Source organism: Neodiprion pinetum, chromosome 7 (genome assembly GCF_021155775.2).
Source record: "Neodiprion pinetum isolate iyNeoPine1 chromosome 7, iyNeoPine1.2, whole genome shotgun sequence".
Taxonomy (NCBI): domain Eukaryota; kingdom Metazoa; phylum Arthropoda; class Insecta; order Hymenoptera; family Diprionidae; genus Neodiprion; species Neodiprion pinetum.
In genome coordinates, this window is record NC_060238.1 from 85,001 (window position 1) to 98,264 (window position 13,264).

The 13,264-nt window shown below is 41.9% G+C and overlaps 5 protein-coding genes and 1 long non-coding RNA gene across 13 annotated transcripts in view; 4 read left to right on the forward strand and 2 right to left on the reverse strand.

Moving 5' to 3' along the window:
- Nucleotides 1-4,923, reverse strand: part of LOC124223791 (adipocyte plasma membrane-associated protein Hemomucin) — a 5,567-nt gene extending 644 nt beyond the window's left edge. The window contains exons 1-5 of one of the 2 annotated variants that reach the window (XM_046636070.2): nt 4,633-4,923; nt 3,394-3,512; nt 2,066-2,274; nt 1,637-1,922; nt 1-1,457 (exon numbers count right to left, since the gene is read on the reverse strand). The exon at nt 1-1,457 is cut by the window's left edge and continues 644 nt beyond it. In XM_046636070.2, the coding sequence (XP_046492026.1) occupies nt 140-1,457; nt 1,637-1,922; nt 2,066-2,274; nt 3,394-3,503 (1,923 nt within the window). In that variant the 5' untranslated portion in view covers nt 3,504-3,512; nt 4,633-4,923 and the 3' untranslated portion in view covers nt 1-139. Of the gene's footprint in view, nt 1,458-1,636; nt 1,923-2,065; nt 2,275-3,393; nt 3,513-4,110; nt 4,410-4,632 lie in introns of those variants that run through there. The other variant, XM_046636071.2, reaches the window with a different exon arrangement.
- LOC138191231 (uncharacterized) lies at nt 1,779-3,616 on the forward strand. Its single transcript, XR_011177607.1, has 3 exons — nt 1,779-1,937; nt 2,054-2,983; nt 3,067-3,616. It is a non-coding gene; the product is annotated as an uncharacterized lncRNA (long non-coding RNA).
- A 122-nt stretch (nt 4,924-5,045) lies between the features above and the next one.
- On the forward strand, nt 5,046-6,860 carry LOC124223810 (MAD2L1-binding protein). Its single transcript, XM_069137674.1, has 3 exons — nt 5,046-5,171; nt 5,337-6,179; nt 6,253-6,860. The coding sequence occupies exons 2-3, from the start codon at nt 5,758-5,760 to the stop codon at nt 6,635-6,637; spliced, it is 807 nt and encodes a 268-aa protein (XP_068993775.1). The 5' UTR covers nt 5,046-5,171; nt 5,337-5,757; the 3' UTR covers nt 6,638-6,860.
- A 141-nt stretch (nt 6,861-7,001) lies between these two features.
- On the forward strand, nt 7,002-9,033 carry LOC124223808 (probable alpha-ketoglutarate-dependent hypophosphite dioxygenase). Its single transcript, XM_046636107.2, has 2 exons — nt 7,002-8,113; nt 8,240-9,033. Exons 1-2 carry the CDS (start codon nt 7,895-7,897, stop codon nt 8,840-8,842), a joined length of 822 nt encoding a protein of 273 aa, XP_046492063.1. The 5' UTR covers nt 7,002-7,894; the 3' UTR covers nt 8,843-9,033.
- A 378-nt stretch (nt 9,034-9,411) lies between these two features.
- Nucleotides 9,412-12,639, reverse strand: LOC124223818 (uncharacterized). Of its 7 annotated transcripts, none has more exons than XM_069137676.1 (7): nt 12,118-12,639; nt 11,120-11,756; nt 10,883-11,029; nt 10,443-10,696; nt 10,217-10,360; nt 10,039-10,123; nt 9,412-9,843 (listed from the first exon to the last, which is right to left on the reverse strand). In XM_069137676.1, exons 3-7 carry the CDS (start codon nt 11,024-11,026, stop codon nt 9,673-9,675), a joined length of 798 nt encoding a protein of 265 aa, XP_068993777.1. In that variant the 5' UTR covers nt 11,027-11,029; nt 11,120-11,756; nt 12,118-12,639; the 3' UTR covers nt 9,412-9,672. The 7 variants fall into 7 exon arrangements, 4 of the variants coding, with proteins under 4 accessions (XP_068993777.1, XP_068993778.1, XP_046492083.1 ...); XM_069137677.1 differs by lacking the exon at nt 12,118-12,639 and having other exon boundaries at nt 11,120-11,387; nt 11,462-11,640; XR_011177605.1 differs by lacking the exon at nt 12,118-12,639 and having other exon boundaries at nt 10,443-10,607; nt 11,120-11,640.
- The window catches only part of LOC124223783 (RNA helicase aquarius), a 45,187-nt gene continuing 43,699 nt past the window's right edge, over nt 11,777-13,264 (forward strand). The window contains exon 1 of the transcript XR_011177600.1: nt 11,777-11,958. The gene's annotated coding sequence lies outside the window, so the exon portion shown is untranslated. The remainder of the gene's footprint in view (nt 11,959-13,264) is intronic.

Here is a 13,264-nt window from a genome sequence, read left to right on the forward strand (position 1 = left end):
ATTGTTATTATTACCTCAAAGGGCTTGAAGAGTGACACAGACGGCCGTTTGTCACCCTGCGGTATCATTCGCTTCGTGATGACAGGGTAGGAGCAGTCAGTGGTTTGACCGTTTGTTCATAAGGTTTCGTATCGTTGCCTTAGTTGTTTCGACCGGTGACTGGCGCGGGCTGAGGTGACTGTTTTTGAGCGTTACTCGGATTTTCTGTTGCCCCTTGATGGGGATGCGTTGTTGATTGCTTCGTAAATGCCGGTTGTGGAGTCGGCCTTACTCTTGCCTGCTGACCTACGTTTGGATTTTGTGCGGTACCAGGTTTCACACGTTCCCTATTTTCACTCCCTCCTTCCACTGACACTTTGGACACATTGGGTGAGGGTTGTGCAGGCTGAGGCGCAGGAACTACCTTCACTGATTCGGGCCTCATTTCCTTCCCTGCACTCGTTGGGTTCGATGTCGCTTTTTGTTGCTGCTGTTGTTCTTGCCGCTTCGTTGGAGTAACAGTGACAGGCTGCTGTTGCCGGGGTGGCGAAACTGTAGATATGGGCTGCTGTTGCCGAGTTGGCGTATCTGTAGTAACAGCCTGCTGTTGCTGATTTGTCGGAGAAACAGTCACAGGCTTCTGCTGCTGGGTTGGCGGGTCGACGTTAACCTGTTGTTGGGTAGGTACCTGCGTTGGTTTTCTTCTAGACGGTGCTGGTTTTGGCTTTGGTGTTCCACTCGCGACAGGCGCAGCAGCTGAACCGGTCAGCTTAGAATCTCCGATAGATTTTGGTGGAGTTTTCGCGTCTTGCCGTTCGACTACGTTATCGGCAACATTGTTTAATTCAATTTTCATAGCTGGAAATGCCCGTTTCAATGGCACCCTGGCCAGATATTCGTTGTATGGTGAACCAAGATATAAATAATCTTTTAATATGTATGCTGAACTTATTCCGCTGATTTTGCCATCGCTAGTGTATAAAACGTCTATGATCTTACCATCAAAGCCGATTCTGAGCACAACAACGCTTTCATGCTGTAGAAATTTAACACTTTCAAAATGGCCGATCCAATGTACAGCTCTCTTAGTATAACAATTTGGATAAGCGTCCTCGACAAGCTTGAACGGGGCTTCTAGTAAGTAGAGGATCCTAGCTAGCATTTTTCTGATATACGGATGGGGTGCTAAGGATTGGACGAGGATGGGATGATCAGCATCAGCAGTAACTATCAGGCTGACCAAAAATCCATCCCCTCCGTCCGTATGGATGTTGTCTGGCAAACCAGGAAGGCCTTGTATAAAGATTTCCGCAGTGCCAGCCTTATCTCCTTTGAGATGAAATTTTGACAGGCGAGATGTCATTGTCTCAGCTACCACTACAAAGCTCTCATCCTTACTCAGCTTGACTCCATTAGCAAAGCCAAGGTTTGCGACCAGTACAGTATTCCGCTTGGTCGATGAATCATACTTGATTAACCTGAAAAATAAGAATATTCGCCAGCTGTTGGTATTCTACAAGCAGGGTAAACCAATGTTCTTAAACATAACTGGGCATAATCGTCGTTGTTCTGTATTTAATTCTGCTTTAGTACAATCGACAAAGCTCGATAATTCGATTGACAACAAGATGAAACTTGTGTATATTAAAATTGTTACCTGCCAGATGGATTTGCCAGACATGTGTAAACACCGTCCTGAAGGATAAAATCTTGGGACGAGTCGGTCCAGTATATGTCTCCATTTGCGGCAATGTCCAAGCTATTGGCGAGGAGGGGTAACTTACCCTCTATCGGCTTTGAAATATCAACGATCATATCATACTCTCCTGTCATGACATCTACCTTAAAGATACCGTTATAAGGATCGGCAACGTACAATATTCCGTTTTTGTCAAATTGTAAACCTAAGGGTCGACCACATTCTTTTTCCATCCAGACTCCATCTATCAGACAGAGAGGTACCAAATTTGATTCCAAGTTTCAAGTATTTTAAGATTGGAAAAATAATGCATAATATTAAGGTCAGGTTGGAGCAATATTTCAAGTAATTAATTAAGGAACGGAAATTTTTCAGGGAGAGACTCACCGCACGGTCTACCAAACTTGGCGATAGGTACAATATGATGCCCTATAATCTTAACAATGTCGCCTCCATGCAAGGTGGTGAACAATTCCCCGTTACGTGAGGTAAAAGATTCAGGGCCCTTTAGTTTCCCTTCAAACAGAATTTCGGCATCATCCAGTCTGTTGTTCAATTTCAGAGCATCCGTTAGGAACTGCTGCGGTGGCGATATACTGCAAAGGGACGACAAGTTGTAACAGAGACCGAGTGGCATATTCCTCATAAACTTTAGTCTTACTTTTGATTCATTGGGGATGTACAATTTTTTGTAGTCAAGTAATGTTTCTCTTCACAACGCATTTCAAGTAGTCAACTCAGCACAGTCAATTAATACGAAAATTACATAAAGCACAAAAACTGTTCGTTTCAGAAATACTGTGAGTGAAAATCTCATGAAATTCTACCATGTGGCACATAGAATTCAAAGCTCTTATAAAGAATAAGCTCTGATATGTGGGCTCTCAACGCAAGCGGTATGAATAATTGCATTTGAAGTAATGAAATCAGTACTTGAACCCATGAAACTTTGAGAAACAACTGTCGAGTATGTAGAACACAGGTTTAAAAGGATGTGTAATGTGACAAGCTTTTCGGTATGTCCAGAAATATTATTTCACGGCTTGAAGGACACGAATTGGAACTAGAAAACCTTTTGCTTCCTGGGCAACTGCTCTCACTACTGAGCTACTCGAGCTGCCGCTAAACACCGTTCCAAACTGCTACCCAAACAGCGAGACATGCCGCGTTACAACTCCCCCGCTCCTAGGGGCAATGTACCGATGAGAGAATACAAACTGCAAATCGCAAAATCTGCATCTCGCAGCCTCTACACTCTTCCGATGAGTTTGTTTTTGTTGAGAGCGAGAAATGCCACGTCACAGAGTAAATTGAAGAACAATTTTATGTTACGTTTTTTGCAAAGAGGATAAAAACATAAGTGATATGCAAGCTTGTCTATATTGCAGGGAATAACACGATTCACGGATCTCAAGCGTCTGAAAATAATATTTCTTACAATTAGTCTCCTTGCCCAGTATCAGAGTGAATTAGGTTAAAACAGCAGAAGCATCGTGAATCTTTGGCAAAGCTGACCCCAGACACAAATAGTAAGTACTAGCCCATAAGAGTTGGTGCAAAGAATCAATCACCTTCAGCAGCTTCAAGGAGTCCGCTTCACCAAACATTCACGATATTTAAGAAACAGTGACAAATCTATAGAAAGGATGCCGGGTGGAATGTGGTTAGCAATCTGCAATATAATCATCTCATTCAATTTTCCATTGTGTACCTACTTGTATTCAGCAAACTGTGCATCTGGTGGTAGGCCAGGTAGAAAAGTGATGAGCGCCAGAAATAATCCAATATAGATGAATGTGGTGCCTATAGACTTTAGGTAACCCATTGTCGTAACCTGGGATAAAACAAAACGCATGTATCAGAAATGTTATGCTGCTAATGTAACATAGTGCAATAAATTTAAGAAATAGTACAGATCTGAAATAACTCGGCGGATGTTTCAATAATAAGATGTATCCCGTGTATATCCCTTGTAACAGATCCTTATATGGCATGCTGTCAATGCATGCATCAACACACGCACAACTCTTACCACTGAACATTTGCCCACAATCGTACAGGTGTTGGCACCAGACGGTGGCCATAGGGCTTGGAAGGGTCTCTTACTAGACATTCACCATATAAAGCAAGCTAAAGTCACTGAAATTGTGTCTACTATAACCTGGCATACAAAAACATTATATTTCCACTGTAGCGAATGAGAATTACTGATAGCGCTTTCCACAAATATTGAGGAGTAACTGATTTTCTTTTATCTATCGCACTTCTTCTTCTTGCGAATAGTCTACACTTTCAGTTGGAGTAAGTGAAAGCTGCTGGGAGCTACTTGAAGGATCATAATTGATCGTAGATAAAGTATGCAATACAACAGCAATAAGACGTGTTTAAAAAATGCGTATCACGCGATAATGAATTTGGATTGAAATACTCACCTTAGATATGCCTAGAAAAAAGACGATGAACTATGTCGCACAACGATTATAACATAATGAATGCTTTCAGGTAATCAAAGGAATTATGTATACTTCTTGTCGAATTCCATTAGAGCGGGTTGAAGAAATTCTCTGGGTACTGTTGTTTTTATAATGATGTATAAAATAATTTGTAAAACAAATTATCAAAATGAGCGCGAAATAACAGAACACCCGACAGGGGTAATAAGTTTGTTCGTATGAAATGTGAATATTTAGCTGACCCAAGCAGGTATACCTAAGATATCGCCGGATACTTCCAACTTGCCGCGTCACGCACGGCAACATAACGGTCACAGGTAAAAAAAAAAAAAAAAAAAAAACAATCAAGCATAATTGTGTTGCTACGCGTACAGCGACAATTTTTATATAGTTTAAATTAAGTTGGAACCTAAATGCGATTTTGGAGCAAGATATTTCTAAGAAAACGACATTATCGTGGATTCGGTAGAAACACCGAGGGTCAAGTATAAAAATTATTACCAGTCTCAGAACGGTGCTAAGGATGTACGATGAGTGATTTTTCACGTTCACAGTTGATCACGAATGACGGTTAACGACTGTTGAATTTTTGGGTTCGTTGACTTGGCCAATCCTATTCTCTTTGGATTTCGCTGGACTTTGCCCACACATCACCACAGGTCGACAACACCGCAGGTATGGAAGATATAACTTCAATGGAATACATCCTAGGTAGACGTACCGTAAACCTCAAGAGCATTCGTTGGAAACTGTATTTCAGTCGTTGAAAACCGGTGTCAAAATGAACGAAGCCACCTGACTGGCCATCTGACTGAAGAGAATGAGGGAAGGAGAGAAAGAGAGAGAGAGAGAGAGAGAGAGAGGGAGAGAGAGAGAGAGGAGAAAACGAGAATGAGGAAGCAGGAGAGCTGATACAACTGGCGAGAAAGGGAGATCACCAGAGTCTTTCTGGTAGTATCTGGCAAGCGCGACTCCATGATGCGGCAAAGTAGCGCGCATTTTGAAAATATACTGCGCGTACGCGCAGGAATTCACCATTGGTAAGTTTACCAACTCTCGAAAGTTTGTAGTAAAAACGGGTTAAACGATTCCGAAACTCCATAGAAACTCCACGTATTATTCGGATTATTTCGAGTGAGTGCGAACAGTGCACTTAGCCAATTCTCGATGGGTGAACAACTGTGATGGGGACGCTTCTGTTGCAGGAAGAGAGAGCACATTGTCTAACTACGTTCCTCTCCCTCGCCCTCATTGGGGGACATTATCGGGCGTTGCGGCACTCTTTCAGCGCCGATGCATTCTCCATGTGCATACATATTATTATTTCATTCCTCGACGTATTCAATGACATGGGTATAGTGGCTATGTTTGACAGTTTCGAATATGTATTATCATAGCGAATAAAAGTTGTATCAGTATAAGACATCTATTCGAATGTGTGCGTTGTGTGATGAACACTGATTTGTTACGTATTGGCGTCATATTGGACCGACGACTGATTTCGGACTGATTTACGATTTCCTGCACGCCGGCATAATATTTTCTATCGTCTGTGGGCACAAAAACTAAGCCGTAGATAACCCATACACGACCTAGGTACACGACTGGTCGAAGTAATTGACGAAAATGCTGGGGCGAAAAAAAATCGAGGAGTTAGAAGTGTGTGTGAAATTGGACGAACCTTTAACTAGTGACTCGTGTTGCAAATTAATTTTGGAGCTGGTCAAATATCTGTTGTATCAAAAGCAACAGATTCCGGTGAGCTACGAGTATTTACTGCGACTGGGAGCTTCGTCGGTAGGAGTCAACGACAGGAGTTTGGCAACGGCGAGAGCAACATTGAGTTGCCTGGAGAATATTTCGGAACATTTAAATACCGAATTATGTTGCGAGAGTTCAGCGGTAAAGGAAATCTTTATATCAATGGGCGCGACAATACTTGCTCCAAAATTCTGCCTTCGAGTGAGCCTTCCCCCAGAAATACTCAGTGGACAGTGCCATTTCAAGCAGCAGCATTCCCCTCGTAAGCCGCTGTTGAACCTCATGAGGTACGACACTGCGATCCCCCTTCTTATCTATCACCTGCTTATGGTCTATCTTTCATGTTATTATTTTTCCCAGATCCATAACGGAGAGCGTAGATTTTCAAGAAGCTATGGCGTTGCCTTTGATGCCCACGAATACGTTTTTCCTCTTGCAAAAGAGAGATTGCAACAAGGTGTCGGAATTCTTTGTGCCTAAACCACGTTACGCGATAACTAATGCGACGGCAGGAAGTCGTTTACACCTAAAGCTGTCCCATAAAAGTCAAGAAATGTGGAATTGCAATTGCAAGAATACAGTAAGCGTATATCGAGATCGAGATGCTTCGTATTCGGAATTGGCACCTAGTCAGAACACAGCCGGACACCGCAGTACTGAAAAAATATTTGAAGGGGGCCAAGACAGTATTTACCAATGGTATCAGTCCAGAGACATTATCAAAGGCTTCAAGTTTTCTCGGTGATGCAATCATTGTTTTTTCTTCACCCTTCTGGCAAAACTTTATTGTTTATTATATCATCCAGGCTGATAAATGATTAGCTGATTATTTAGTTCGTATAATTGATGAAATGGTTATAACCTTGAGCATCAGATGTCGATTTTTATGGACAATCGCTGAGCACTTTCTCAGTTGTGTAATGTTTTATATCTATTAAGCCACTTATGTAAATACGCAATTGAATATGTCCAGTCTTGCTGCAAATGAATTTGAAAAGCCAATCGAAAACACGAAATTCAACAGCCATGTTTGCGGCCTGACCCCAGGTAAAACAGTAAACACTGACTGAGCAAAATGGAATAACCATTCAGTTCTGTGAATCGATCAAGCTTTTACTTTGTATAGATTGAACAATTATTAACTTCGTTCGGAAGATTGCTTGAAATTGAAGGATTTTCGTTGTCACGAGGCAAGATGGTACGTTACGTAAGACGTTGTGTCGAAATTTTCCATTACATGCATTCAACGTCAGTAAATTATAATTTACGATCTTGACGTCCGCAGCATCTATCAGAGATGTGCCGTTCAATACCATCTACCAAAATGTATTTGGTCTTGAAGGGGTCAAGGGCCGTACCACTGATAGGCTTGTTTCGCTTGATAACCCTCTTAACTTGGCGCTACGGTGTTCAGGTCACTGACTATTGGATCATCTCGGTTATTGCATCAGCCGTTTGGCAAGTGGCATCTACTTGAATTGACCAAGCTTTGCGCGTGGCCCGCTCGCTTACAACCTATTACAAATTACACATACCGACAGGTTTACGGTTTTGCTTCCTGTGTATTCGCGAAACGACGTTTATAAGAAATGATAATTTTTTCCATCAAAGCTAGTACGTAACTAGGGAAAAGAACCAACGAAATCATCACGATGAGACGCAACAAGGCCTATCTCTCCCGTCCGGTCAAATGTCTGCTTGTCAAACTGGCTGTTTACGTAAGCAGCACAGCTGAATTGAGAGATAACAATATTGCACAACTGTGCGAAAAATGTTTCTTGCGTTATATAAAAAATTGATATGTAAGCTTGACTATCACTGGGCATTGGCAAATGCGGTTTCAAAAATAAGTAAGGAAAAACGAGGAATTGAATATAGAGAGAGGGACTGACAATGGTAGAAGCAGTGGGGTGATATGCGTTAAAGTAACGGCCCAGCTAGTAGAAATCCTCAGTTCGAATCGTGTTGCTGCAAACTGTGCTGGTCGTCAGTTCGTTACGCAATGGGTGTTTTAAAATATCTGAAGCCTGAGGACAAGGAGTTTTATGAGAAAAATGGATTCATCAAGCTGAGTGGAATATTCAGCGAGGCCGAGATGGAAGAGATTTCTCAAGAATACAACGAGCTTTTCGAGCGCAAGACCAGAGAGAATCTGGAGGGACTGGAATCCGCATGGAGCGGGGATAGGGTGAAGCAAGAGGCTGGGTTTATTGATTATACGGTTTGTACATCATAACGTTTTTGCTTAGCCTTAATTTTCCGAGCACTTGTATTTTCTATGTGTATCTCTCCGGTGCTCCACTTTTAACGATCGAGTAATTCTATGTTTCAACGGGCTTGCTAACAGGTGAAGGCGATCCACAACTTACAAATGCACAGTTCCGTTTTCACCAGAGTGATAATGAATTCAAAGTTGCTAGATGCCATGGAAGATGTGCTGGGTACTCCAGATGTCTTGTTGCATCACACCAAGGCGCACATAAAGCCCCCTGAGAATGGAGCACCTTATCTGATGCATCAAGACTATCCCTACTTTCCCTTCAAAAATCACACCATGGTAGCTGTATTTTTACACCTGGATGATACGACTCCGGAGAATGGAGGCTTAGCAGTTTATCCAGGAAGTCATAAACTTGGACCTCTGGCTGACAAAGGTATAACGGATGAGCAGGGTGAACAATATCACTGGGTAGATCAAAACAAATGGCCATTGAAGGGTGCGACCCCTATCTCGGCGAAGAAGGGGGAAGTAATCGTTTTCTCTTACCTCCTCCTTCACGGATCATATTTGAATCTCTCCGACCGTGCTCGAAGGATGTTCCTTTTACAACTCAGAGCCGCAGATGATGAACCTACGAGAGCATGTCATCAATCACCGGCACAAAATCTTGTCCTGCGTGGTAGGAATGTACATCGCAGCGCAAACATGGCCACGCGATTCGCTGACTAATTCACGAACTTTTATATTTATTCGCTTTTCTGTACCGCCAATATCTTGCTCATTTTTTGCCTGTCTATGTGATTGGTATAACTGGATTGTTTTTCGCAACAGTTGTATGTAATCTATGTAACATGTGTACGCCATGTGCGTGTAGTGTTGATAATTTTAAATAAAATACCCGAGGCCTTGGCAGCAAGAAACATCAAACGTCTCCATGCCGTTCCCAGTGTTCTCAATCTGTCATTGCTTGTACGCCGACTGATAATAGCAGTTTTATATGCACACAATTGTACGCATCATATGTTAAAGTAAGTAATTGTGCAAGAATATCTGCTTGAGAAAGCACAACAAACTCTGCCTGAGTTTTACTATATACCAGCGCCAACCACTTCCGCATGATTATTACAACTAATTAGTATGGATGAATATAGGTCATACAACTCTTATCCTTTCACGTTATCATTGGCAATTTCACCTCTTCCATTATACTTTCCCAATTACTCTTCGGTCTGTTACGTATGAAATATTCTCAGATTTTTTGAGGTATTGTGAAATCTTGAAAAATTTTTGCTGATCGAGGCAGGTGTTGAAAAAATTTACGAAATCTCGGGAGGTCCTGAACGATATTGTGGGGCGATGTTGCAAGGAAATATTGAAAGATTTTTTTGAAAAAATGCTACGGCGTAGACTGCGTTATCATTGATGTATCGTTTGATGTAGGTATTGATGTAAACAATTTCACCTCGTATGCAAAGAATAGGATTTATTTGTTGTAAGAATGGATTAAACCGAGGAGTGCTAGAAACACCGGTTAAAGTTTTAACGCGCACTACCAAAGTTCATGATTCTTCGAATCTGTAGCGAAGAGATTCATCTCGATGTTCTTCGTCTTCTGTTTCGAGGGCATATACAGAGGTTTTCATCAACCTGAAGTCGGTGACATTTACAACTCGTAGTACCAGAAGTGTAAGTCCCATGACCCAGGCAGCAACTTCCACCCAAGATGAGATCTTTTGTATTGCGGTGAGACGAAGCGCAAGTTTCAATATTTTAAACTAGTAATCTCGCAAAATTTGTAATCGAGAATCATACTCAAGGATGGCCGATATTACCCATAAATTTTGTTTAAATAAATTCTTTGGATAAAATCAGCGTCACGTAAGGATGTCAATTTGGAGTGTGATAGAATTGTCATCGTGCCATACCTTTGTGATTCCATAATATTTCCACACAAGTCTATTGTAGGTGTTTTTTTTGCCTGTCGGCAGGTATTCCGTGATGGGTTCATTCCTTTAAGAGAACAAAAGACGCGTATGTTATACAGATGTTAGCGCCGGTAACATTGGCAAATAAGTATGAGGGAAAAAATCGACAAAAGAATACCCAGATTGATTTAGCATCCCATTGAGACGGTATTGAAAATGATGGAATCCCTCTTGGAAATTGCAGGCCGACCGCCAAGTTAGCAACGTCAGACATAAGTTGAAAAGTATAGCCGGTCCAACCAGTCTCCAGGGACTGTAGTATCTGGATGCGAAGATATATTGTTTAATCAATAATCGTTGCATTGTCTCTTGTATGCACACCTAACTCATTGTTGACAACTTACATTCCAACTTGGTAACCTCCGCGCCCACATATGGAAAAGAAAGAAAAGCCAACAATACCACAGATACACGAAAGAATCGATATTATCTGTATCGTAGAGCAATGATGTTGAGTGTTGTAACTGACTGTCAGCCTGTCTTGCCAAGGTTGTCCCATTGACGAGATCCTGTAATTAACGATACCTGCCACTGACACTTTACGATCTGGTTCCAACCCCGGCGTCGCCCACAATATGCAACGACGGTCAAATAAATCCTATTTCAATCAGACGGTTGGTTGTACTAAATATTAGGAATCCTGGCCGCTCGCTGCTATCAGCGCAACATGGTAGTTATAGGCGAGATAATTCCAACAAATATTTGTTTATTTACCTCAAATAAAAATCACAAATGAAATTACAACTCGAGATTTATGCCTTGAACTTACAGAGCTGAATTATACCTGAAACATAAAAAATGCGTGTGCGGTGACGTAGCCGGCTATTGCGCTAACACAGTAGAACAACATTTGTAGTAATTTCCATAGTATTGAAATGTCGTTGGCATCGCGTTCAATTAGCTCCTTGTGCTTCGTTAGGATCCGCATGTCCTAAGAATAATTGTCAATTTAATTTTTGCACGTCAATCATGTTGCCAATAGTCATAAGTCGGGCCTGGGATCATAGACATCGATTCCTACCCCGAAAATCCAACACGCCGGTCAGATCGTAAGCCGATGTCGAATTTCGAAATACTCCAGAGTATGAGACGCCGCGGAGGCTTGTTAATACCAATGTCTATCATGTGACGTTTATAAGGTAAAACTCCTCCATTTCAATCACGATTACCGGGAATTTTTCTGGAATCTATCACGTGATCACGACATTCAATTGTCAATCTACGCAGGGTAGAGAGATGTCGATCGTTTCAGGTTTCAGGTGATAGCCGTGATAGGCGTGGACGATGAGCTGAACCCATAAAAACACAGTGATAAACGTACGGTGAACATTATACGTGCACATCTGCCTATGTACGTACGTACGTAGGCATGCGGGGGTACATCGGTCAATCAAGCGGTGGTTGATCGTTTGACCGTTGTTCGGCGATTGGCGAGGCTGCAAAGGCGGCTGATTTTGTCCTTTGATATCACGGACGACGAGCGCGCTGAAACTTAGAGGTCTTCTTTTGATAACAAAGTTCCGTAACCCAATCTTCCCGTATCCATGTCATATCCATATCCGTCGACCGTGTCGTGAGTGCAGTGTCAACGCGTAGCCCTGTTTCGATTAATATGAAACGAAAGTGCCGACAGCTTGCATTGGTCGGAAACTGTAGGACTGCAACCGTAAAAGTAATCGCAAAGTTTACAGAGTGTTCAAGATTAATGAACCTGCCGAGAATAATTGGTATACTACGCTAACAGTGCGGTCAGCCAAGGTTCCGAGCATGTTGTGTAATTGCACAGCTAAGAGAGAACGACTTTTTTTGAAATTATACACTTCAACGAGGAACGCATAATCAGAAAACGACACTTTTCAGGTGAGCTTGCTCAATTCCATTTTTTCACCGGCATCGAAATGCGAAAATACATCAATATAGCACTCATGGCCTTCTTTAATGACCTTGTACAATTAGCGCACCGCGCGACGATTTAATTACCAAAAAAGAAAGGTATATTACGCGTTGACGAATTCTAACCTCCTTTGGCGAATGTCTTTGAGCAGAAATGAGTAGCCAATAACGAGATCACTAACAACTATAATCTCTCGCAGTTAGCTGCGTCCACTGAAATCACCCGCTCCCGTAACGCTATGCAATTGAGCGATCTTACCGGCATGCATACATGCATGCGTACGTACATAATCTCAATGCAATCCTGAAAAAGCCGTGGAAAGAAAGCCGAGCGCTAAATTAGCTACAAGCTATAATTATACTTATAGTTGATGATATATAAATATGAATTACGATTGATAATAATTAACAGTAACGTTTTATTCCTTTCGAAACTTGTCACGCTTCAAGTATCTTGTAGTATTGGAAAAAAGAAACCTGCCAAATGGCAAAATAATTGAAATTGAGATTACGAGTAGCTAACTAATCGGGACGATACATGGATCTATTTTGTTAAGAATTTTGTAGGGACTTAATGCACGTTGCATGGTATGCATATTCGCACTTAAATCATTACAGAAAAATCTTGAAAAAAAGCAGCGTATATTCTGAAATATCCGGATTTTCTCCGCTCAAAATTACCCGTGGTGACTTGGAATTTTCAAATTTCGGGTGATTAGCCCCGTATTTGTAATTAAGGCATTTACATCTACACTTGTATCACTACTTCGGAGGGAAGACGTGGACCGTGGTAGGGCGACGCTGCGAACCGCACACGATTCGCTTTATAGGCTGCTATTCTCGTATAACACACCATGTTTACCGTCCACCGAGTTTCGTGCGTTGGGCCGAAATAATTGTCGTTACTTACGCTATTCGACAAAACGCGTACGGGTAAAAATTGAATATCAGGTAACAGAAATAATTGAGGGACAACCACTTATGCGTTTACGTGCATCGAGATGCGTGCTGTGAGCTACTAATTTTCGCAACTTGCACTACTATACCGAAACGTCGAACGGGTCGATCTATAGACACGAGGTCCACCGTGTCACGTATTATGAGATGTGGTAATCGGTAATGCTCGATCACGTACGTGAACGGTGATGGATTTGAGTTAACGGCAGCCAAAAGAATCAAGTAACACGTAAACTCCTATCCGGCCGTCTACGCGTCCGATTGTCGCTGGGCTTTTATCTCAGATCTAGCAATTTAATTGTTGTAGCTAAAATAT

Excerpts from the sequence above, each read along its gene's own strand:
- LOC124223810 (XM_069137674.1), top strand. The coding sequence starts at position 5,758 with ATGCTGGGGCGAAAAAAAATCGAGGAGTTAGAAGTGTGTGTGAAATTG. Across the intron at positions 6,180-6,252 it reads CCGCTGTTGAACCTCATGAG|ATCCATAACGGAGAGCGTAG; the intron begins GTACGACACTGC and ends TATTTTTCCCAG.
- LOC124223808 (XM_046636107.2), top strand. The coding sequence starts at position 7,895 with ATGGGTGTTTTAAAATATCTGAAGCCTGAGGACAAGGAGTTTTATGAG. Across the intron at positions 8,114-8,239 it reads CTGGGTTTATTGATTATACG|GTGAAGGCGATCCACAACTT; the intron begins GTTTGTACATCA and ends GCTTGCTAACAG.
- LOC124223818 (XM_069137676.1), bottom strand. The coding sequence starts at position 11,026 with ATGCGGATCCTAACGAAGCACAAGGAGCTAATTGAACGCGATGCCAAC. Across the intron at positions 10,361-10,442 it reads GGAGGTTACCAAGTTGGAAT|ATACTACAGTCCCTGGAGAC; the intron begins GTAAGTTGTCAA and ends CTTCGCATCCAG. Across the intron at positions 10,124-10,216 it reads GGGATGCTAAATCAATCTGG|GAATGAACCCATCACGGAAT; the intron begins GTATTCTTTTGT and ends GTTCTCTTAAAG.